This window comes from Poecile atricapillus, chromosome 14, assembly GCF_030490865.1.
Source record: "Poecile atricapillus isolate bPoeAtr1 chromosome 14, bPoeAtr1.hap1, whole genome shotgun sequence".
In the NCBI taxonomy this organism is placed as follows: Eukaryota; Metazoa; Chordata; class Aves; order Passeriformes; family Paridae; genus Poecile; species Poecile atricapillus.
In genome coordinates this window covers 15,649,469-15,672,973 of record NC_081262.1, presented here as the reverse complement: position 1 = coordinate 15,672,973, position 23,505 = coordinate 15,649,469, and the positions used below count along the sequence as shown (strand labels likewise).

At 45.3% G+C, this 23,505-nt stretch overlaps 1 protein-coding gene across 1 annotated transcript; it reads left to right on the top strand.

Moving 5' to 3' along the window:
- The first annotated feature begins 4,305 nt into the window (after positions 1-4,305).
- Positions 4,306-23,279, top strand: MEIOB (meiosis specific with OB-fold). The gene is made up of 17 exons (XM_058849789.1): positions 4,306-4,393; positions 5,847-6,056; positions 8,666-8,858; positions 9,472-9,524; positions 10,671-10,752; positions 13,681-13,738; positions 15,729-15,860; positions 16,393-16,465; positions 16,831-17,026; positions 18,065-18,165; positions 19,718-19,770; positions 19,853-19,948; positions 20,333-20,434; positions 20,874-21,027; positions 21,356-21,539; positions 22,360-22,446; positions 22,718-23,279. The coding sequence occupies exons 5-17, from the start codon at positions 10,684-10,686 to the stop codon at positions 22,829-22,831; spliced, it is 1,419 nt and encodes a 472-aa protein (XP_058705772.1). The 5' UTR covers positions 4,306-4,393; positions 5,847-6,056; positions 8,666-8,858; positions 9,472-9,524; positions 10,671-10,683; the 3' UTR covers positions 22,832-23,279.
- Positions 23,280-23,505: the final 226 nt, after the last annotated feature.

Sequence of the window (23,505 nt, the reverse complement as noted above, 5' to 3'; positions counted from 1 at the left end):
ATGGCTGGAGTGAGTGTCCCAGGACGGAATCCCAGTGTTGATGTCCCTTCAGGGCTCAGCCCTGGGCTGCTGGGAGAGCTCTGGGTGAGCACTGCTGGGGCCAGGACATTGGCATAAATCAGCCCTGTTTGGTTCAGAGCAGCTGAGTGATTGAGATCAGGTCAAGATCTGGTTCAGATCTTCCTCTCTGCTCGTTAAGCTCCCGTCCTTGAGGATGGTGTGGGTTCACCTCGGAGGGAAGATAAATGAGTCCCGGTGTAGCAGCACTAAATCCTCAGCCTTGTGCTGAGCCTTGCAGGGCTCTCTGTGCTGCAGGACAGGGGAATCCTTGGGATGGCTGAGAGACCCAGCTCTGTATGGAAGCGTCATGTAGAGTCTCCTCTGGCCTTTCCCCTGGAAAAAAAACAAGAATTCAGATGTTCAATAAATTCCACAGGCATTACCTATGTTAATTGAGTGACTGCTTATCCAGGGCTGTTACTGCTGCCTTCTCCTCAACCATCAAACTAAATCAGGTCCTTGCAGAGAGCTTTTATTTCAAGCAGTGACCTCCTGGCTGTTCTGGAGCGCTGAGGGTGCTGTGGGCATCCAGCTCCTGGTGTGGCTGTGTCCCTTGGCTGCCTCTGCTCCAGCTTGGATGCAGTGGAGCAATTGTTTTGTGTTAAAGTGCTCCTGGCATGAACTGGGAGCATCCCGTGGTGGGCACAGGTGTCCCCAGGAATTTCCCTGCAGCACTGGCCATGCTGCCAGCCCAGGGCACAGCTGCCACCAGGACCCACCTGGGAGCTGCACTTGGCTTTCTTGGCTTCATTTTAGATGGAAAAGAGCATTTCTGGAGCAGATCTGGCAGCCCTGGAAGGGCCCTGGCAGATGGGCAGCCTTCATCCATGGCCCTGCTCTCTCGGATGAGTTGTGCTTGTTGGAATTATTTACTGCACTGGTCGATAAACACTCTGGGCACTGGGCTGTATTTCATGAACACCACGCTCTCCATGTGCCTGCTGTTATATTTCAAGAGCATAAATAACAGCAGGGCAGCAGCAGAAATTAAAACCAAACACACAGAACGATTTACACCCAGAATTTTTCAACAGAGAAAGGAAGGGAAAAAACCACCCCTGGGCTGTGCCCCTCACTTAAACCTCGCTCCTGCCTTTCCTGGGCTGCCGGTGCCTCTGGCTTTGCTCCTGCCTCCAGCTGAGGGGATGTTGGCTGTTTCTGGGAAGCCACCTGCTTTACCCACATCCCCTCTGTGTGGGGACATGGTCCCAGGCCAGCTGGTGCCACGTGCCACCCGAGAGCCCCCCTTGGCACATCCCTCCTGCCCTCGGCGGCGCCACCCCGGTGTTTATTTTCCTAGCCAGGGAAACATCCAGCAGCATGTGCTGCAGTCTCCAGGTTGTTTGTTTTCCTTTAAAATGCAATAGAAATCTAATTAGATGAAAACAAACTCTCCTGAAGAGCGGGGTTATTCAGAGCAGGCAGCCAGGGCTCCGTTCCCTTCCCTCTGGTAGCGTTTAAGCGTTTCCCCCGCATCGGTGACGCAGCCGTTCCTCATAAATCAGAGGAGGTAGGAGCACATTTGCTCCCCTGGCTTTGAAGAGGCGTCAGATCTCCGAACAGAGGCTTCTTGCTGGGTGATCCTCTGGGGCTGGTTCTCATTTCCTTGTAGGAGGTGGGTCTGGAGCCCATTTTGTGCATTTGGGAAGGCTGGCGAGGGGGGAAGGGGGAGGAAAACTAATGACTTTGCTTCGTTGACAAAAAAAAAAATCCTCAACACCACGAGCGCTGTGCCCCATTAACGTCCCACTGACACAATCATTCACCAGGAAGATGCAGATATTGATTTGGCAGGAGCTGCACGTGCCATGGCAGGGCTGAGGCTCTGAGGATCCATAAACTGAAAGTGGGCTAACTTGGGGTTCAGTGTGACCCTGCCTGGGCTAAGGCCACGTCATTGCAGGTGTTTCTGTGGCTTTCACCCCTCTGGTGTCACTGCTGGCTTTGCCACGTGCCCAGAGCCATGGGGTGGTGGCACTGAGGGCTGTGCTGCTGTTGGTCCTTGGGAAGGGCCTCTGGGCAGGCAGCCTTTGGGGGAGCCACCTCCCAGGGCATGGGGGTGAATGGGGGCACTGGGAAGGGCAGTGGACAAGGGATTGCATCTTGTGCATTTTAACAGATGAAAAACTGCCAGGGTGAGGCACCCAGTGCCCCAGAAATGGAGGTTTCCTGTCCAGTTCTGCCCTGTTTTTATGCCTTGAGGAGAAGGTGTTAATGCACAACAGTGGCACAAGGTGTGAAATGCATCCACTGCTGTCCCAGCCATGCTCATACCCCTCCCAAATCTCTCCTGTGCCTGCATTATTTGGGAAGGGCTCAGAGATGAGTCCCTGCAGAAGCTTCAGCTCTGTGTTAGGGCCAGGTTGCTTTAAAAAGAGGCATTTCCATCACCTCTGTGGCAGGCTCTGGCTGTGCTGGGCTCTGGGGAGCTGGGCACTCAGGCCGGACACCCTCTGGATTTGTCCTGGCAGACACTTCCACCTGGGAATGACTCGGGGAGCATCTCTGGCTGCAGCCAGAACCGCTGCGCTCATCCAGGCAGCAAGAAACTCCCTGGAAGAATTTGAAGGAATTCATCTGGCAGGTTTGGAAAGGTAATTGTGAGGCGAAGGTGGAGCTGGAACATTTCTGCTGCGCTGGGCCGTTTGCACCGAGAGGAGCTGGCAGGAGGCGAGCTGCTGAGTGAGGAGCCGGCGCTGCCATATGGAGCTGCTCGCTCACGAAAAGCTCAGCCGGGGCCAGGGCTTGGCAGCCCCGCTGCACAGAGCCCCTGTGTGTGAATAAATGTTACTCCTCGGCGTTACTCGGGGTTGTAGGATCCGTCTGTGGGCAGAAAGAGCCGCGATTTGGCCCCGCTTCAGCACAGAGCGCTCGGGGAGCAGCACGGCAGTGGCAGAGATCTTGTGCTTAAATTTGCTCTCTGCTGGGTCTGAGCTTTCAACTGGATTGACTTCTGTGTCTTGGATCACCAGTGGAGGCATCGAGTCTGTCTGAGGCAGGAGGTTTGTGGAGGGGAATTTGGGATTTGCTGAGGAAGGTGGCAATGGGGAGGCTGAAACAGGCTGGCAGGGCTGTGTCTTATTTCTGGTGATAAGAACAGGGAAGGAGGAGGAAGAAACTTGCTGGAATTGGAATGTTGGGCATTTCAGAGCGGTAAAGTAAAAAAAAAGCCCAACCAAAACTGATTTTAAGCATAAATAGTCTGCAGGAGTTTATAGTCTCAAGGTCCTCCAGAATCTGAGCATGGGAGGTGAGATGAGGAAAGCATGAGGTGCAGGAATGAAGTCATTCTGCTGCTGTTAGATGGGAGATGCATTGGAAGGGAATCAGATTTGAAGTCTGGAAGTCCCAAGCCCACCCCTTGCACCCTGTTCCCTGTTCCCTGCTGCCTCCTTGAAACCATGGGTTTGTGGCTGCCGGTCCCTGGAAGTGTCCAAGGCCAGGCTGGACAGGGCTTGGAGCAAGCTGGGATAGTGGAAGGTGTCTCTGCCCATGGCACTTTGTGAGCTTTAAGATCCCTTCCAACCTGAACCATTCCAGGATCTGTCCGTGAGACGGGATCCTGAGCTGAAGGGGTTTTCACCTGCACAGCACCGGCTGCTCCTTTGCTCCTGCCCTGATCCTCAGCTGAACTCGAGCCGCAGTGGAGCTCCATCAGGGACACATTTGGCCTCCAGCCTCCTCACACAAGCCCAATTCCCCCTTTCCTTCCATAAACAGGGAGTTCAGTGCATCAGGGAGCTCTGTGACTCGGGACAGCGACCATGTGGGAGAGCTCCAGAGAGGAAACACTAATGGAGAGCGAGACAAGAGCAAATCCAACAGGACAGAGGAAACCCTTGTTAGATGTGGGCTGAGCCAGTGGGTCTGGAGGTAGTTAGAGCACAGCACACAGCAGTCTGTAATATTTTATTCCAGGGATATATATTTCCGGGACAAGTTGTTAGATTGACCTCTAGCGTTCATTTTCTTAAGGGAGAATTTTGCGATCCAGTCCTGTTCTGATCAAGTCTCGTACCTTTGCACTTTGAACGGGCTTTCAGGGGAGGTTTTGTTTTTCTAATGGATAAACCCTCCAAATGTCAGTGTGGGTCTGCAGGAGTTTGCTAAGGAGCTGCCTGACAGGCAGCCAGGAGGGCTGTGGAAATGTTTACACACGATTCCCTCGGAAGGGCTGGATGCAGTCCTGGCTCCTCTCGGAGGCAGTGGGAGCCCTGCCACCACCAGGCCAGGGCCAAATGCTCAGCCAGGAGATCAAAGGTGGATTTGTGCTGGAAAGTTTAGCTTGGATGGGCCCTTTGGATTTCTCTGCTGTTCCCTTCACTGTTCTGTGGTGAGGAAAAAATTTGGTTTACTCTAAGATCCCAGTTTTCTTTTACAGCCAGCTCCATATGTCTTTGGGAATTGTATCCTAAGTTTTCCTCCATGCAGGGATCAAGTCTTAGGCTTGGTTGGAAACTGGAGCAACTGGAGGTTGGAAGGGTTTTTCCCAGTATTGTCACTGGGAGATGCTCATCCCGTGTGTCCTAATTGGTACTGCTCAGTCTCATGCGTCTCCAGCTGAAATCCAGATATAATTTGGGTTTGGTTTCATGGATTTGAATGGCTGGAAGTGTCTGAAAAGCAGCCAACAATGCTAAATATCTTCTTTTCTTCCCCCCTCAATGCATTCTTCCTCTGTGTCAGGGAGCTGTCACTAAAACTATTTTTAATTGTTGTGTGTTTTAATTCATGATGTTTTGTTGGAAAATATTCATCACTTGTTTGCTCAGAGAGAGAGAGGAGGAAATTCTGGTCTCGGGGAAAGTGATGAAAATCCAAGTCACTTCACTGAGCTCACATTATTTTGGAATTATGTGCAGGAAAAGTTATTCTCTATAGCCTGAAGGCTCTAAAAAGAAGAATTTTGAATTTCTGTAGTCTCAGTCAAGTTAAACAGCAGACTGAAGGCTTTAAATCTTGGGCAATCAAAGCCTGAGCTTCAAAAAAGTGAGAAATTTGAAGAAAAAAAGCCTTGTGCCAGTACTTTCAAGCAGTGAGTTCCTATATGGGCATCTTACTCTGCTTTTTTGGAAGGAAAGCAACACAGGTTAGTTCTGGGATAAGTTTATTTGCTAATTATTCACTGAAAATAAACTGACTGCTTAGTGATGATCCAGAAGGGCTCAGATTTCAGCTGAAATTGGGCTGTCACTCTTCCCTGGCAGCTCAGGGCAGCAGATTTTGGTGCAGGGGCTGGTGGTGATGGCTCCTGTTCCTCTCCGGCTTGTGCCGCATCCTTTTCGTGACATTCCTGCTCCACCACTGCTGCAGAAGGGATTAATTAGTGATGGAATCATGAGGAAATGAGCTCGCTGATGAGCAGGCACCCAAACACTGCCCGGGAGGGAGGGAGGGGAGCGGTGCAGCGCCAGCTCCAGCCCTGGGAATGCCATTCCCTCCCTGCCCATGGGAAGAGCAGCCACACAGATTTACACCTTAAAAAAATAGCTTGCTTTTATTTTTTTATTTTTGTCTTTGCCAGAAATGGAGCTTTTCTAGTGCAGAGAGAGCTGTTGGCATTCCCAGCAGAGCCCTTGGCACGTAGTTCTGTTTGCTCACACCGATTTTGGGGTCTGAGCTCCCTGCAGGCTCCTGCTGCTGCCACCTGCGTGCACCAGCCTCAGGCCTTGGCATCTTCCCTGGCTCCAAGAAGGCAGAATTATCCCAGATGAGGTGGGAACCAGCCATGGGTCAGGCTAATTTTACAGCAAGGCTGCGGGTTCTTGTGTTTTTCCGTGCTGCAGGTACTGGTGGTGCTGCTCAGAGCGAGGAAACCCCACTGAAACAGCGCTGGGATGGACAGGGGAGAAGCAGGCTGGAGTGAGAGCTGAACAAAGACCTGGAGAAATTGAGATTAAATATCTCTAAACACACACTGAGCACCTGTTGGCTGCATCAGCACCTGCATTGCTGCTGAAGATGTCCATCCTTATTCCCGAGGCTCTGCCATTCAGGTATCAGCCAAAACCACCGAACACTGAGCACCTGCAATAATTTGCTGCTTTTAATGCATTCAGTCAGGCCAATTACATAAAATTACACGTCTGCCCTCTCCATTTTACCAGTTCTTTAGGTCCTAAGGATGTATAAATATTCAATGAGCCCTCTCAGTAAACGCTGCGGGCAGCGGAAAATGCACAGAGCAAATATTTTTATATTGCTCTGGTTTTGGAAATGATTTCTGAAATGTCCCTGCTAGTGCTGGACTTTCTTCCCCTGAACTGCAAAGTGTACTGATGGTCACTTAACAAATCGCAAAAGTGAATTACGAAATGGCATTTGCACTCCTTGACCATGCCAATGAGCGTAATTTAAATAAATCTATTCACGAATAGAGGCCTAATTAGCAGGGACTGGGCAATTTGCAGCCGTGTATGGGAAGGCTGTGCCAATCACGGGCTCAATCGGCAGAGTGGTAAATGCCGCTGAAGTGCTGCAGAGTTAAAATCACTTGGAGCTTTCAGGGATCAAGCACTAGATCAGAGAAACACTGAATTAACACTCTTGCTCTCCCGCGGGAGCTGGTTCTGCGTGGCACGTGGATTTTAGGAAACCTCTTCTGGCCTTTCTCTCACCTCTCTTTTCCCAGTTGCCAAAGGGAGATAACGATGCTGATTTCTTTTTGAGACCGCTTTGAGGTCAGCTGAGGAGGAAAGCAGGATACAAGTTGAGTAACATTTGTTTCTGCAGATGCTCTCCAGTGCTTGCATTAAGAATTCCTGACTGGGAAAATCAGCTGGCATCATAAAACCAGCGGGATAAAGGCAGATTAGACATTTGTTGGATATAAACACAAAAAAAGGTGTTACTTGTTTGCAGTAAGCACAGAAGTCCCTGGCTGTCCCTGAGGTGCCATGTGCTGTATGAATGGCAGAATTCACAGTGTCACCTGAGACAGGTACGCCCGTCAAAGAGTCCTCGGCTCAGTATCTGCAAGTCACAAATTCAGCATCTAATCAGACATCTCAGACGGAAAGAGCCGCGGTCCCCCTTTGTCCCCTGCCTTTGTGCATCCTGTCACGATGGCCCTGATAACGTCTCCCCAGCAGGAGCTATCCTGGGAAAGTAAAAAGCAGCTCTTTTTCCCCCTCCAAATGTACATTGAAAATAGGAATGGAAGCGGACCACAAAGCAAACCTTCCCGGTGATTATGGGCAGGCGAGGAGAGACACAACAGCATCCTTGTTCTGGTGGCTTTGAAATGGAACAAAGGCCTGGAGGGGACACGGCAGAGTCGGGTTTCACCTGCCCTTTGTGCCTGTGGGAGAAAAGCAGCTCCACCTGGACAAAACCCACTGGAAGTGGGGATCTACCCATGCCCAAGATCCTGGTGGGTTCTGCAAGGCTCCGCTGCAGCAGGTGCTTGTGTCCCACCAGAACCTTGCTGAGATACTGGACCAGCTCAACCCCTGCAAGCCCCTGGGCTGGAGTTCTGATTTGTCACCTTCTGCAGCAGTGGACACCCCACAGGTCTCATTCCAGGGATTTTTTTATTTTTCCTTGTTTTACATTGCAGTCATGGCTGTAAGAATGTGAGTTGTACCTTTGCCAGCATTTCCCAGCCACTATCCAGGTTCTCCTTCCCATTCGATTAGGATCCTATCAGCAGGCTCATTATCTTCTGCTTGTTCATTAGCTTGAGATAATGAAAACAACAGAACCGACAGAAAAAAATGCCATATTCCATTTGGTGGAGACATCAAGCCTACGAAACAAAGTTAGATCCATGGATCATACTGTATAAAAAGTGACTTAAAAAGAAAAAGAAAACCACCCAGGCTGTCAGTTCCCTGGCATCCTGTTTGTCATCAGCACGGGATAATTATCACGGATTTTAGTGACACAATAAATACGAGAGCACAGGTGGGATCCATTTTCAGCTGTTTAATTGAAGACATGAAAGATCCTGTAACACAGAGTCAACACAGAGAATTTGTCAGGCTATGCTAAAAACTTCCAATAGCCGTGGCCTTGGGGTTATAAAATTACTCATCAGGAGTAAAGTTTTTTATGACACAGAAGTGAAGGGTATTGATTTTATAAAATATAATTTTGTATTCAATATAAATGAAGAAAATGGCTCAAGCCAGCCTTCTGCAGAACCTGAAAATATAGGATTATTGGGTGCGGATCAATACAAATAATATCTTTAAACCAGAAATTTTGATTAATTGATAAAATACAGGCTGCGACTTTTTTTCCCTTATAGCCAACAGAAAAAAAATCAGGAAGTGGGGAATGGTTTCTCCAGAGATTTCCTCAATTTGCTTTGTCTTGCTGGTGCATTGTGTGTTTATACTTTTAGAATGAACCTGTCTTTAAATTCCTGATCTGGTAAGTCATGGAATCACAGCGTTGTTTGGGTTGGGAGGGACCTTAAAAATCATCCAGCTCCATGGGCAGGGACACCTTCCACTGTCATGGAGCTCCAGCCTGGCCTTGGGCACTGCCAGGGATCCGGGGCAGCCCCAGCCTCTCTGGGAATCTGTGCCAGGGCCTGCCCACCCTGCCAGGGAACAATTCCACCCCAAAATCCTGTCTAACCCTTTGTTACCTTGTCAAGCCCAGGGATTCCAGGCCTGCTGGAGATCCCTGCTGGATGGGAGAACATCTCCCCTCAGCCTGCGCCGGCCCTGAGGGAGGACGGGGCGCGGAGCCCTTTTCCCGCCACTGCGCCGGCGCCATTTTGTCTCCTTCGGGAACTGAGGGTTTGTGAGGGGCTTGAGGGGCTGAAGAGCTCAGGAGGAGGTTGAAGGGTTTGTGAGGGGTACCTGAGGGGCTGAAGAGTCCAGGAGGAGATTGAAGGGTTTGTGAGGGGCATCTGAAGGGCTGAGGAGCTCAGGAGGAGATTGAAGGGTTTGTGAGGGGCACCTGAAGGGCTGAAGTGTCCAGGAGGTGGTTGAAGGGTTTGTGAGGGGTACCTGAGGGGCTGAAGAGTCCAGGAGGAGATTGAAGGGTATGTGAGGGGTCCAGGAGGAGATTGAAGGGTATGTGAGGGGTACCTGAGGGGCTGAAGTGTCCAGGAGGAGATTGAAGGGTATGTGAGGGGTCCAGGAGGAGATTGAAGGGTATGTGAGGGGTACCTGAGGGGCTGAAGTGTCCAGGAGGAGATTGAAGGGTTTGTGAGGGACACCTGAGGGGCTGAAGTGTCCAGGAGGAGATTGAAGGGTTTGTGAGGGACACCTGAGGGGAATGGAGGGTGTATGAGGAGGGCTGAGGGGTCCATGATGGGCTGAGGGGTGGTTGAGCAGCACCCGAGGAGGTTGAGGAGCTCCTGAGGGGTCCCTGAGTGGGGCAGCTCTGCTCCAGCTCTCAGAACCCAGAGCATTTAAAATCCTAAATTACCATTTTAATCTTCCTCTGATACAGGTGTTCCAGTGCTGGTTCCTTTGACACGACCCAGCTGCTGTGAGGTACAGCAGGTAACAGTATTTAACTTCTTCTGAGGTGAGAATATTACCCTGCCTTGGAGGGATGCTGAGGTGACTTTCCTGCAGAAGGAAACATAAATTCTTCCATCTAATGGGATGGGAACAGATTTGAGGGCCCCACTGTTCAGTGGTTTCTGTAAGGCAAATTTGGGCTGTCTCTCTGTGAGAGTGTAGTTTGAAATGCTCTTTTAGAAAAATCACTTGCTTCTCAGATAACTGCTTATTTTTCTTTAAAATGTAGGTTTATTTGTCCTCTAGTTCAACAGACCTTTATCCTAATGCCTGATGGAGTGGTTAATAATTCTCACACAAGGTTCCAGGTACAAAGACTGTGAAAGGCATTCAGGATTTCGTTCTAAAGCTTGAACAGGCATCCTCTGAAAAATGTCAGCAGCTCTCTCCTATTAATGATTATTAAGATTTGGACAATGAGATGGTTCTTTTTACAACAAAAAATAGAATCTGACAACTATTTGTTAAGTATTTAAATGTCTCTGAGGAACCCATGAAATAATAAGAGGCATTCAGAGTGTCTAACAAAGCACCCATGGCTCCACTTTGGCATCTCTAGGTTGAACCTAGGTACTCTCAGGGCTGGGCAGTAAATACCATGTTGGCAGCCTGAAAAGAACAGGTTTTCATAAATTTTATTTTAATAAATTCAGAACTTTTCTATTTTGAGGAAGGAATAAACTCACATTTTAAAGTAGTTTAATATTTAGTCCAAAACCTCAATTAAAGGTGCTTACACGCAACACTTCTCTTTCCTCACATATAAATTGCCTTTTATATATGAGCTGCCTCATTAAATTCACTTGGGCTTCCCAGAGAGAAGGAGGGTAAATATTTTTCAGAGCCTGGTGCTAATGGAGTCATTTAATGATGAATAATAAATAAAAATTACAGGCCTTTATTTGAGAAGCTTAGGTAAAGCTGTCACAGTAAAATTCATAACTTCCATCGCCAAATCCAAACAATAAAGAATTGTCTACTTCAGATGGCTTGAAATGCCTCTTATTGAAAACAGATGCTATTAGGTCAAAACATTTATGCTAAAAAATAACTTGTTATTCTCACTGTGAATGGTCTTAAGTGATTTGTTTGGATTTTTACAAAATCTAAGTCAGTTTCCTCAAGTTTCAGATAAAGAATGGCTCATTCTCGTTCAGCACGGGACTTTGTTGCACTTTCAGATCTGCATCCAAACCTCGCTCGTCCTGTAAGTCTCACAGCCATGGTCCTTTTGTCCCCAGATGAAATTGTATCTGACTGTCTTATATTACTGCAAAATTATGTAATTGATGTGTATTTAGGTACTGATAGCATTAGTGCAATTGTTGGGTAGAAAGGACCTTCCCTTCTTTGTGTGCAAAGCAGCAAAATGAAAATTGATGCTGTTGTTGTCCACAGCCTGTGGGTACCACAGGCACAGATATTGACCAGACAATTCAATGTATCAGAGGCTCCTTTGTGGCACTTTAAATGGATGCTGAATTAATGAAGACATTATTAAAGACATTACAGAGTCAGCATTATGCAGCCACAATCATCTGTGACCTCAGCAGTCTCTCACGGCACGCTATGGAAAGGGGGGAAAAAAATATCTCACAGTTCCATGGCAGGATTGGTTCTGTCTCTTTAGGATAAAAAATGGATTTGTATAGAATTACAGACTGGGTTGGAAGGGAGCTTAAAGCCCATCCAGTGCCACCTCTGCCATGGCAGGGACCCCTTCCACTGTCCCAGGGTGATCCAAGCTCTGTCCAGCCTGGCCTGGGCACTGCCAGGGATCCAGGGGCAGCCCCAGCTGCTCTGGGCACCTGTGCCAGGGCATCCCCACCCTGCCAGGGAAGGATTTCTCCCCAGTATCCTAAACCCACTCTTTTGCAGTCTGAAGCCATTGCCCCTTGTCCAGTCACTCCATCCCTTGTAAAGAGCCTCTCTCCATGTTTCTTGTCAGCTCCTTCAGCCTCTGGAAGGCCACAGGTCACACCAAAGCTTCTTTTTTTCCAGGATGAGCAATCCCAATTCTTTCAGCCTTCCCAATCATCCTGGAGCCTTTTTTGGACTCACCCCAACAGCTCCAGGACCTTCCTGTGCTGGGAGCTCAGGGCTGGAGGCAGCTCTGCAGGTGGGGTCTCATCTGAGCAGAGAGGCAGAATCCCCCCTCCCCTGCCCCAGAAAAGTCCTGATGTTCCTGGAAAGAGTGAAAACATGGAATTTTCCCATTCTCACTTTTTATTTGGGATGGCATGATTTTTTTTTCTCATTTACTTTAAACCAATGAAAGAGGCATCACAGAAAAGGGATGATCTAAGAGTTTTCTATTCCCTTAGAGCCATATTGATCCAAACTGATCTTCAGCAATGCTAATTTAACCTGTCATTCACAGTTCCTCTCAAATAATGATCCACTAACCCAGTTAAAAGCTGTTATTTTACAAATAAAAGTAATCTTGAGTATCGCAGTTAGCAACACACGGCAATGAAAGTATTTTTATAAAATAATAATTTATGATAGAATGATCAGTGCAGGCTCACTGATGGACACCCAGAGGTGAACACATTTACAGCAGAGCTGGGGCAGATTTCTTTGGGAAATTGGATATTTGCATCAGAAATTAGGCACAATCAGCCTAACTTCTGCAGGCACTCATTTTAAATGTCAGTTCTTTTGACATTTGGTGGTGAGATACAGGGAATGTTGCACTCTGATTTAATAGATTAAAAAAAAAATAAATTAAGAAGCAAAACCCAAAATAGAAAAACAAAATCCTGTCCGGACTCACTGCATGCAGTGGACAGAAAGCATTCAGTCAGTCTGGAAGGGGAATATTAAACTGCTGTACACAAGTGGCCTCTTCCTGAGAGTTTCCATCCCTGCAGGATAAGGCAGTTCCCGTGCTCCCTCTAGCGATTCCAGGGAAATCCGAGAGCTGATTTTTGAGCCCGTGTCCATATCGTGACAGTGAAGTCAGGCAGGTCACGCTGCTTTGTGAACGAGCACAGAATGAATCCTGGGTGGGTTTTTGAGTTGAAACCCTGCCCTTCCCACCTGGCTCCGGAATTCTGCTGGAATGGGACGGGCAGGATTGCGAGAAGGGCTCGTGTGAAGGAGCTGAGGCTGCCACATCCCTGGGAGGGTCCAAAGCCAGGCTGGACAGGGCTTGGAGCAGCCTGGGACGGTGGGAAGTGACCCTGCCCAGGACAGGGCTGGCACTGGAGGGGATTCAAGATCCTTCCAACCCAAACCATTCCAGGATTCTGTGAAGTGGAACTGATGCAGGATGCTTCATGTTTTGAAGGGTCCTGGCAGAATTGCACTTCCAGCCCTTCTGACTTTCTTTGCTGACCTCTTAAATCCCAAATGAGCACTGCAAAACTCTTCTCTGGCACCAAGGACCACCCAAAAAACAACAACCACCACCCATAATATATGATATTATAGATAGTTAGATAATACATCTCTATCTACCTGTGTGTGTTTGCTCCCAGTAGCTGTGCTTGGCAGTTCAGAACAGGATGCTTTTACATAATAAACACAGGTTTAGCAAAGCAGGACAAAACTGATTTTGGTCTGAATCAACAGAAAAGCTCCTTTCCTCAGCTCCCTTGTTGAAAGATAGCAAGGGAGAAGAACCTGTAGAAATTTAGGTTGCTTGGCTGAGGCCAGGATAAGCTTCTGTGGGTGCACACGTGTGGCTCGTGGTGCTGACAGCCAGGAAAACCTTGGACACTTCACTGTAAAATAAATCCTGTCCAGACTTTCCATGGAGCATCTGAGGAGATCTGGGACCTGTGCAGAGAGCATAAAACAACAATATTGCTGCCTACCTGAGGAGAGATTGCTGTAGAACAGCCAAAATCGTGAAGGTTTGGGGTGAACTTTTGTCCTCCCATTTTCTCCCCAAATAGAAACAGATGTATTTATTTTAATATTTTTATTAGTCACAATTTTTTTCCTAAAGTAAACTTGTGTGTTTATGTTTTACTCTTTAGGTCATAGGGTTCTGTGGAATAAATAGATTAAAATGATTACCAGTCAGAAATATGTTTATTATCATCAGCAGAGTATAATTCCATGAAATCTAATTCATCATCTACATCTGGGTTTAATACATGTACTCTATAATCTTTTTATTTTTCAGAATGTAATCGGGGTGGTTATTGGGAAAACAGATGTCAGAAGCTTTCCAGACCGAAAAAGTACAGTCCCTTTAAACTTTTTCTTTCATTTTCTTCAATGGTGTAATTTGGCAGAGATGGCTGAAATCAAGATTTAAATGATAAATAGATTTCTCAGTGTAAAATGGATAGAATAAAAACACACCCCCAAAAAAATGGTGTCTGTTTGAGAGCAAGGTGAAAGAGCAGCATTGGTTTGGCTTATCAATTAGAAATTGGAAAAACTCTGCCATGGAAATGTTTGGTGCTCTGAAGATGGAACCAATATGAACCCACTCTATAAATACTGCTGGAATGGAGCTGGTGCCTTCATATTTGTTATCTCTTAAAACAGAAATGTTGAGGACATATCTTGTAATTTCTGGCTTGAGCAGCAACAGCCTCATCTGGGACAAAATGGGAATTGTATGTTGTTAATACAGCATTAGTTGGAAGTTGAAATAACAAATTTACAGTCAGGGTTGGTTCAAACACTGTCAGGAAGCACCTCCAGCCCTGGGGAGCCATTCCAGCTCCAGGAGAAGGGCTCAGTTGTTCTGCTGCCACTGGCTCCTGCTGAGCTGCTGGAGGGGTGACATTTTAGGAGAAAGTCATTGCAGTCACCCAAAACGGGTGGCACCAGTGCAGAGTCTGCAGGTGGGCTGTGTGTGCTCCATGGAGCTGCACTCAGGGGATCCCTGGAGCTTTCCTTGATAATTCAATAATCTATTTCACCATGCTGCGATCCATGGAAAACTTTATAAGTTACCTGAATGAGACAGAGCTCTGATATCCTGAATAAATTCATTATTCAGTTAAACATCAGCAGGGCTCATCACCCATGGGGTCAGCCCAGCTCCTACACAAGAGGGGCTGTGAGTACAAACGAGCCCTGTTTGTGTGTTTGTGTGTTTGTGTATGTGTTTGTGTGTTTGTGTGTTTGTGTGTGTGTTTGTGTGTTTGTGTGTGTGTTTGTGTGTTTGTGTGTTTGTGTGTTTGTTTGTGTGTTTGTGTGTTTGTGTGTTTGTGTGTGTGTTTGTGTGTGTGTGTGTGTGTGTTTGTGTGTGTGTGTTTGTGTGTTTGTGTGTTTGTGTGTTTGTGTGTGTGTGTGTGTGTGTGTTTGTGTGTTTGTGTGTTTGTGTGTTTGTGTGTGTGTGTTTGTGTGTGTGTGTTTGTGTGTTTGTGTGTGTGTTTGTGTGTTTGTGTGTGTGTTTGTGTGTGTGTTTGTGTGTTTGTGTGTGTGTTTGTGTGTTTGTGTGTTTGTGTGTGTGTGTTTGTGTGTGTGTTTGTGTGTTTGTGTGTGTGTTTGTGTGTTTGTGTGTTTGTGTGTTTGTGTGTGTGTTTGTGTGTGTGTTTGTGTGTTTGTGTGTTTGTGTGTGTGTGTTTGTGTGTGTGTTTGTGTGTTTGTGTGTGTGTTTGTGTGTTTGTGTGTTTGTGTGTTTGTGTGTGTGTTTGTGTGTGTGTTTGTGTGTGTTTGTGTGTGTGTGTTTGTGTGTGTGTGTGTTTGTGTGTGTGTTTGTGTGTTTGTGTGTGTGTTTGTGTGTTTGTGTGTTTGTGTGTTTGTGTGTGTGTTTGTGTGTGTGTTTGTGTGTGTTTGTGTGTGTGTGTGTTTGTGTGTGTGTGTGTTTGTGTGTGTGTTTGTGTGTTTGTGTGTTTGTGTGTGTGTTTCTGTGTTTCTGTGTTTCTGTGTTTCTGTGTTTCTGTGTTTCTGTGTTTCTGTGTTTCTGTGTTTCTTTGTTTCTGTGTTTGTGTTTGCCAGGCCTGGCTGTCATCTCCCACAGCTCCTGCACTTCTCCCCTGTTTGATCTGGGAGTTGATACCCTGCCCAAAGTGAAGCACAGGGTGGACAGGTACCACAGCAGGAATTGCATTCCCAAAAACACCAGCGTGTTCCTGCACCACCTGCTGGCCTCCAGCAAGGAAATCCTTGCCAAAATCCAGGAAAACCTCAAAAGAGGAGTTTTTATACACATATTCTAGTTAGAAATCAAGCTGTGCTGAGGAATTGCTACAGGCCTGTTTATTTTTGCAGACATTGGCACTGAAAGATACACCTTCAATTTTACCATTCGTGATTCCCCAACCTGTTTCATTAATGTCCAGTCGTGGGGCAGAGAAGAATACATCAGATCCCTCTCAGAAAGCTTCAGGGTTGGTGACTGTGGTGAGTTTATTTATTTTATTTATTCTCACTTGTTTGCATGGAAATCAGGGTTGTGCTGGTGGCTTTGCTGTGTTGTGCTCTGAGGACTCACAGCCTAATTGGAAACAAATTGTTCAGTTCTGTTCAGTATAAAGAGGAAAGGAACAAGATTCCAAGGATTTCAACTCTAGCCCAGTAAATATGTCAACAAAAGAAACCCACTGAGTGCAGCAGCTCAGAACTGGCCTGCAGTTAATCAATGTCAAATCTTACATTATGCTGAGGTCTTAAAAATGATGAAAAATAAGCTGTAAAGCAGTTTGGTGTTTGTCTTCCCTCAGTTACAGATATGACTGTGATTGCTGATAAAACCACAACAAAAATCCTGTATTTATTCACAGGATGTGCTTTTATCTTTTTAAATTCATAGAAAGATTTTCCTGCCCGTGGTTGTTTGGGTAAAACTTGTGAGCTTGCAGAGTGTACATACAAAAATATCTGTAATTGTACCTATAATCAATTTCTAACATTACTTATCAATGCTTTATTTTAGTTACAATTGAAAATCCTTTAATTCAGTCAAAGGAAGCAGAAAGAGAAGAAAAATTCAACCCTGTAACTCCTAGGTAAATTTAAAGCATGGAGTGGTAGTTCTTTCTAGAAAGATCAAAGTTAATACTTGCTTTAATTTCCAGCAACATGAAATTGGTAGAAATATTTGGTGTTTTCTTCTTGTGTAGCTCAACAATGTCTGGTTAAATCTCAAAGGAGAATATATTTCATAAATAGAAGGCCATAAAGCAATAATGCTCTTTGTTACTAAACAGAGTAAATTTCATTCTTCGAGTAAAATCAACAAGAATTTTTTGTACCTTTAGGAAAAACTAAATAAAAATAAAGTTGCTTTTCCATATGAATTGAATTAACATTTTACACTGTTGATATACCTCAGTGAGTGCAGTGCTGATCCATGGGATTTGTTCTGTTCTAGTGGCTACAAATTATTGCTCAGTGAAAACCACTCTGTGGTTAAAACCTCTTCCTGCTACGACACAGACACCAGGCTCCTGGCTCTGCTGCACCTGCCTGTCAAGGACCCTCAGGATTATTATTCCCTGGGGGACATCGTGGCAAATGGACAAAGCCTCCATGGGAGAGTCCTCAACGTGCTGGCAGCTGTGATGGCAGTGAGTGAGGAGCATTTCTGAGCTCTGACACCAGTAACTTCACTCTAAATCTGTAAATGTGGATTTTGGGCTGTGATGGCAGTGAGTGAGGAGCATTTCTGAGCTCTGACACCAGTAACTTCACTGTAAATCTGTGTTAATGTGGATTTTGGGCTGTGATGGCAGTGAGTGAGGAGCATTTCTCTGCTCTGACACCAATAACTTCACTGTAAATCTGTGTCAGTGTGGATTTTGGGCTGTGATGGCAGTGAGTGAGGAGCATTTGTGGGCTCTGACACCAGTAACTTCACTCTAAATCTGTAAATGTGGATTTTGGGCTGTGATGGCAGTGAGTGAGGAGCATTTCTCTGCTCTGACACCAGTAACTTCACTGTAAATCTGTGTAAAGGTGGATTTTGGGCTGTGATGGCAGTGAGTGAGGAGCATTTCTCTGCTCTGACACCAATAACTCCACTGTAAATCTGTGTCAGTGTGGATTTTGGGCTGTGATTGCAGTGAGTGAGGAGCATTTCTCTGCTCTGACACCAATAACTCCACTGTAAATCTGTAAATGAAGATTTTGGGCTGTGATGGCAGTGAGTGAGGAGCATTTCTGAGCTCTGACACCAATAACTTCACTGTAAATCTGTGTAAAGGTGGATTTTGGGCTGTGATGGCAGTAAGTGAGGAGAATTTGTGGACTCTGACACCAGTAACTTCACTCTAAATCTGTAAATGTGGATTTTGGGCTGTGATGGCAGTGAGTGAGGAGCATTTGTGGACTCTGACACCAGTAACTCCACTGTAAATCTGTGTAAAGGTGGATTTTGGGCCTCACAGTGAGGACTCTGTTTGTTCAGCCTGGCACCTGAGTGATTATAACCCCACACATCCTTTGATGAGATTTTTACCAACAAAATGAAAGGAAAAAATTAAGTGATGCCATCTTTAGTAGTCTACAGCCTTCCCTTTTCTAACCCTTTTATTTCCTAGGTTGTGAGTTTTATTCTCCTAAATACTGAAGAGAGGACAAGTGACTTCTTCTCTTTCTTCTTAAAGGTTGGGGAGCCAAAATATTTCATGACTTCAGACAAAAGGAAAGGCCAGAGGTGTGAAGTCAAGCTGTATGATGAAACAGAGAGGTCTTTCCCAATAGTATGGTAAAATGTTCTTTAATTCACTAAAAAGTACAAAATAATTCAAACACAGGTAGAACAGTTAGCTATAAGACACACCAATTAACTATAAGCCTGTCTTTTAATTTGAATATATTGTTATTTAGGAGGCAACTGAGCTGAGGCAGCAGTGTACACTGAAAAGAGACTTAAAAAAGAGATTCATTAGAGTGGCCTTATATATCTTGTGTAGTTTTATGGCTTGCTGACAGCCTGCTGGCTCATGGATGGCAAAATGAAGCTCAGTTCCAAATAATTCATTTTTTTTCATGTGGACATTTGAGCTAATGCAGGAAATGGCATTTAAAACCAGCTGCAAAGGCTGTTGTGTCTCTTCCACAAACAGGAGGGCAGGAAAATGAAGAGCATGATCCATTTTTAAAGCCAAGCAGAATTGCAAGTGGAGTGGAAATGGGTGGAAATTGTTTTTAAATATTTGAAATAATGCAGAAACATTTTGATACGGCTTTGGCTGTATTTTCAAGCTCTGTCCTGTTTACAAACACGACTCCACCCACCCCATCCCTGCTGCAAACAGTGCCTTGTTCACAGAGGAACCTTTGCATTTTGCCCAGAGTTTGTTCAATAAACTTGTGGCTTTTCCATGTGCAGGGACATGTGGGGGGTGTGGATATTATTCCCTTGCCCTGAGATTGTTTGGTGGTTAAAAAATGACTTCAGTGACCTTTGTTCCCTCAGGGGATGTAGGCAGGCAGCCCTGCACTGTGAGCTGTTATCACCAGGGATTTTTATCATGGGATGTTTAACACCATTCATAGCCACAAACCCAAAAGAAGCATCTCAGGGGTGAACCCTTCCAGCCCAGGGTTAATTTGGAGCAGCTCCTCCATCAGTTCTCTCTCAGGGCTGGGATTTGGGCACTGTCAGGGTATTTCAGAGCCCAGCAGTGAAGAGCTGGCTGAGCAATATCGGATGAAGAGGAAATATCTTAAATCTTTGTCCAAGGATTAAGGAGAAAACCCACCAGAACAAATCTGTGCTTTGGCTGTGCTCTTGCCAGCCAAATTTAGGAGGAGCTGAATGTGATTTTATCAAGAGAGCATGAAATTACCATTTTTGAGGGATACTCTGACCTCACTCCAGTCTCATCATCCCCAGCCACAAAGATCCCAGTGTTGGAAGTGGCTGAACATCTGGCCTGGGGATCTGAGCACAAACAGCTCCTTTAACTGGGATTTGCTTTAGTTAGAAATGACTTTGATAAAAGCTGAAATACAGCATTTCCCCCAGGTATATTCTGCATTTAAACCCATCTTTATTTTATCCTGTTTGGGATAAAACAGGCTCATGGAATTTCAGTGTCACAAAGGAGTCGTGTCCCCTTTGGCCAATTTTATTACAACTACATTATTTAGTTTATTTATTTAGTTAATTAATATTATATTGATCATATAATATTAATGTATAATATAATAAAGAAATATTATTTATTTTATTATTTATTTAGTTTTAGTCACTAAGCAGTTTGAGTGCTGTTTCAAAAATGTTTTGATACATCCACTTTTGTTTTGTTTAGCTGGGATAATGAATCCATCCAGCTGGCACAGAGTTGGGTCCCCCAAGAAACAGGTAAAACTGTCTGATTTATGGTTTTACTGTAGTTCTTTGTGTGACATTTATTCTCCAGTAACATAGGGGTGTTTTTGTGCAGTTATATTTGCATCAGATGTCAGAATCAATTTTGACAAATTTAGGAACTGCATGACTGCAACTGTGATATCCAAAACCATCATTACAACTAACCCAGGTAAGAGCTGCTCAAGTATTCCTTTGCTTTTAGTAATTATTCTAGGCTAGAATGCATTAATTAATCTATTGGAACTGTGATTTCTTCTGCCTGCTTCTCACAAAGCTCTCTGCTTTTTGTCTGTGATGACCAGTTCCTTTGGCTTCTACTCTTTTCCCTTTCCCTTTCCTTTTCCCTTTCCCCTTCCCTTTCCCTTTCTCTTATTTTCCTTTTCCTTCATAGGTTTATTCCATGCAGGACTGACAGTTAAAATAAAAAAGAGAAAAGCAAGTCTTGGCTAATTCCAACGTGTTTGTGTTACCAGAATAAAAAGTTGTAAAATATAAAAATGTTGTGATTTTTACATACAACATATACTGATAACTTTTAAAAATGCATCCTCAGAAACAGCAGAAGCAAATGTTCTCTTCAGCTTCATCAAAGAGAGCGCCCAGGCAGGAGCTCTGCCCAGCCCAGTGAAGGAGCTGGCAAATGAAACCATTAACTGTAAGAAATTGATTTTATTTACCTGCAGTGTTTTTTCATAGTGCAGCTGAAATAATTCCTGCTCTGTGCTCTCAGAAAAACAAAACTCAGGTCCAGCCTGGCTGAATATGTAAAGTTTGGATGGTTTCTTGGGGCTGTCCCTTATTTTATGTGTCTCCAGCTGACTGTGCCAGCTGCAGCCTGTCTGGTGTGCTCTTTCTGTCCAGAGAGTATGGAAAAGTGAGGGGAAAAGCTTTTGTCAAAAACTCCTTTTGGAGGACAAAAAGATTAAATCATAGATATATTCCTGATCCGAGTTCCCTTTTGTTTTACTTTTTTTTGGGGGAGTGCTTTTCTGCTGCTTTAAATCTCCTTTTTATTGCCTTAAGATCCATTTTGGCCATTGCTCTTTGAGTAATTTCTGGCTCAGACACCCTTAACGTGTCTTTTAAACTTGTAGTGGAGGCTGTAGTGGATGTCTACACAGTGGAACAGCTGAAAGAAAAAGCTCTGCAGAGTGATGGGAAGCTGGAACCTCTCCATGGAATTATTTATGGCTACATTTCCACCCTGGACATTGATGAGAACGTGTCCAGAGTCCTGCGCAACAGATGGTGAGCAACTGCCTGCTTGGAATGTGTGCTAAAAACTGCTTGTCCCTCTTCCCCACACCCAAATGAGATGGAGCAGTATTTTAGTCCCATCCCAGAGAAGAAATAAAACTCCTCTGGAGGATGCCATGTGGGTTTCTGCTGTGGGCTCTGTGAAGGCTCTTTATGGTCCTAGAGTGAAAAAGAAAGAGATCACTTTGACTCAGACAGACTCAAGAGTTTAGGAGATAAAAACTTTTTTTTTTTAAAGACAAAATCTCTTGGGAAATCTCAGGAAAGTTTCAGGAAGAATAAATTGCATAGCTGCATGAATTCTCTCCTTGTGTTCCAGCTCAATCTGCCGGTTCATCGTGAATGAAGCATCAAACACCTGCACCTTCTGCAGTGATGTCTCTCCAGAGGCCAAGTCCACCTTTGCCAGCTTTGACATCCTGGTGGATGTGACAGATCACACGGGCACCCTGCGCTCCTGCTACCTGTCCGACTGTGTCGCTGAGGAAAGCCTGGGCTGCACAGTAAGAGGGGATTGGGCTGTTCCTCCTGAGCTCAGCTGAGGAGCCTGGTGGGAATTACAAACACCTGCAAATGTTCTGTGTGTGTGCAAGAGTTAGAAAAATGGCATGGATGGATGGATGGATGATGGATGGATGGATGGATGGATGGATGGATGATGGATGGATGATGGATGATGGATGGATGGATGGATGATGGATGGATGGATGGATGATGGATGGATGATGGATGGATGGATGGATGGATGGATGATGGATGGATGATGGATGGATGGATGATGGATGGATGGATGGATGATGGATGGATGGATGATGGATGGATGGATGATGGATGGATGGATGGATGGATGGATGGATGATGGATGATGGATGGATGGATGATGGATGGATGGATGGATGGATGGATGGATGGATGGATGATGGATGGATGATGGATGGATGGATGGATGGATGGATGGATGGATGGATAGATAGAATCCATGGATGGATGGAATCCATGGATGGACACACAGAGCTGTTTGACAAGGTAAAATTTGGAACTCAGCAGATGCCAGCAGGAATAGTGTTCAGTGTAAGTGTGAAGCCAGTTCAGAACACTGCTCTTCTGAGAACGTGGTTGGAAATCCCTGCCTCTGATTTTCAAACACCCTGCAATTTGTTAATGAGACTGTCTTGGTACACATATCACACCAAGCACTATGTTAAAATAGAAAAATACAGCTTAGAAATGTATAAAAATATGTAAAATGTTCTTTTCGTCATCATTGTGTTGTGGAGATGTTTTAACTACCTGCTGAAGTATTCTGTGGTGTCCTGTTAACAGGTCCATGAATTCCTCATGCTGGAAGAAAACCAGAAGACTGCACTGAAATGGCAACTCCTCTTGGAACGAAGCAAGATTTACTTCAAAGTTAGTATTTAATGTTTAATTCAAAACAGTTTTTCACTTTTAAACTTGTCCTTTCTGGGAAAACTCTTCTTACTCTCCCATCTCCCCTTTCTCTGTCCCTGTTTCCAGGACAGAATGAAAATGTTTGACTTCAGCAGTGACAGGCACATGGCATAAATGTGTACTCACACAGGAAATGATGCAAATAGATCTGTCAAACATGCTGTGTGACATCTCAAAATAATCTCTGCCAAGGTGCTGTGATAACAAAGATCCTTAATTATTTTTCCAGGTTACTTTGTCACCCAATTGGAGAACAGGATTAAAAGTGAATCTTCTTTCCTGCAGACTGGCAGATCCTGTAGAGGCAAGTCAGAGCTTGTTGGGAAGAGAGTGGAATTATTAATAAATGCTAGGAAAGGCTTCCTTCACTCTGCTGTTAGAGATGGAATTCTGCTGTTGTTGGATTTTGCCAAGTCTGTTCTGACTGTAAAGAAGGAGTGCCTGTTACAATACCTCCAAGTGGGCTTCTGAGTTCATATTTTTGGGTGATTGTACTTTAAAAAGTGTACTTGGGCCTCAGCTTAAAAGGTAATTCTACCAAATTCAACCCCTTTCAAGGGGCCTGGAAGGTTTCCTTGCTCAGCTGAGACCTTTGACAAAACCAGAAATAACAAATAGGTCAAAAGAGATCTGTTAAACTTCTGTGGTTTTAAGTGCTTTGCTGCTTTTGTGTTAAATAAAGCCCCCCTTGAAACACTGCCTGGGTTTGTCGTGCACCTCAAAGCAACGTGGCACAGAGAAAACCCCCAGAGAAACAGGAAATCCTGACAAGCAATCCCAGATTTCACCCCCGACTCATGGGTGGGAGTAAAAGACCCCAAAAACGCTGCCAGCGTTGGGTCACAGCATCCCTCTTGTAGCAATAAACAACTCAACATTTTCCAGCCATAACAATTCCCATTCTGAAGGGAATGTTTCCAATAACTTCATCCTGTCAATACCCAGGGCTGGAGACCAAACTGCAAATGATGCCCTGCTGCTGTTGCCAGAGATGGGAATGTTTGACAGGCAGGAGGA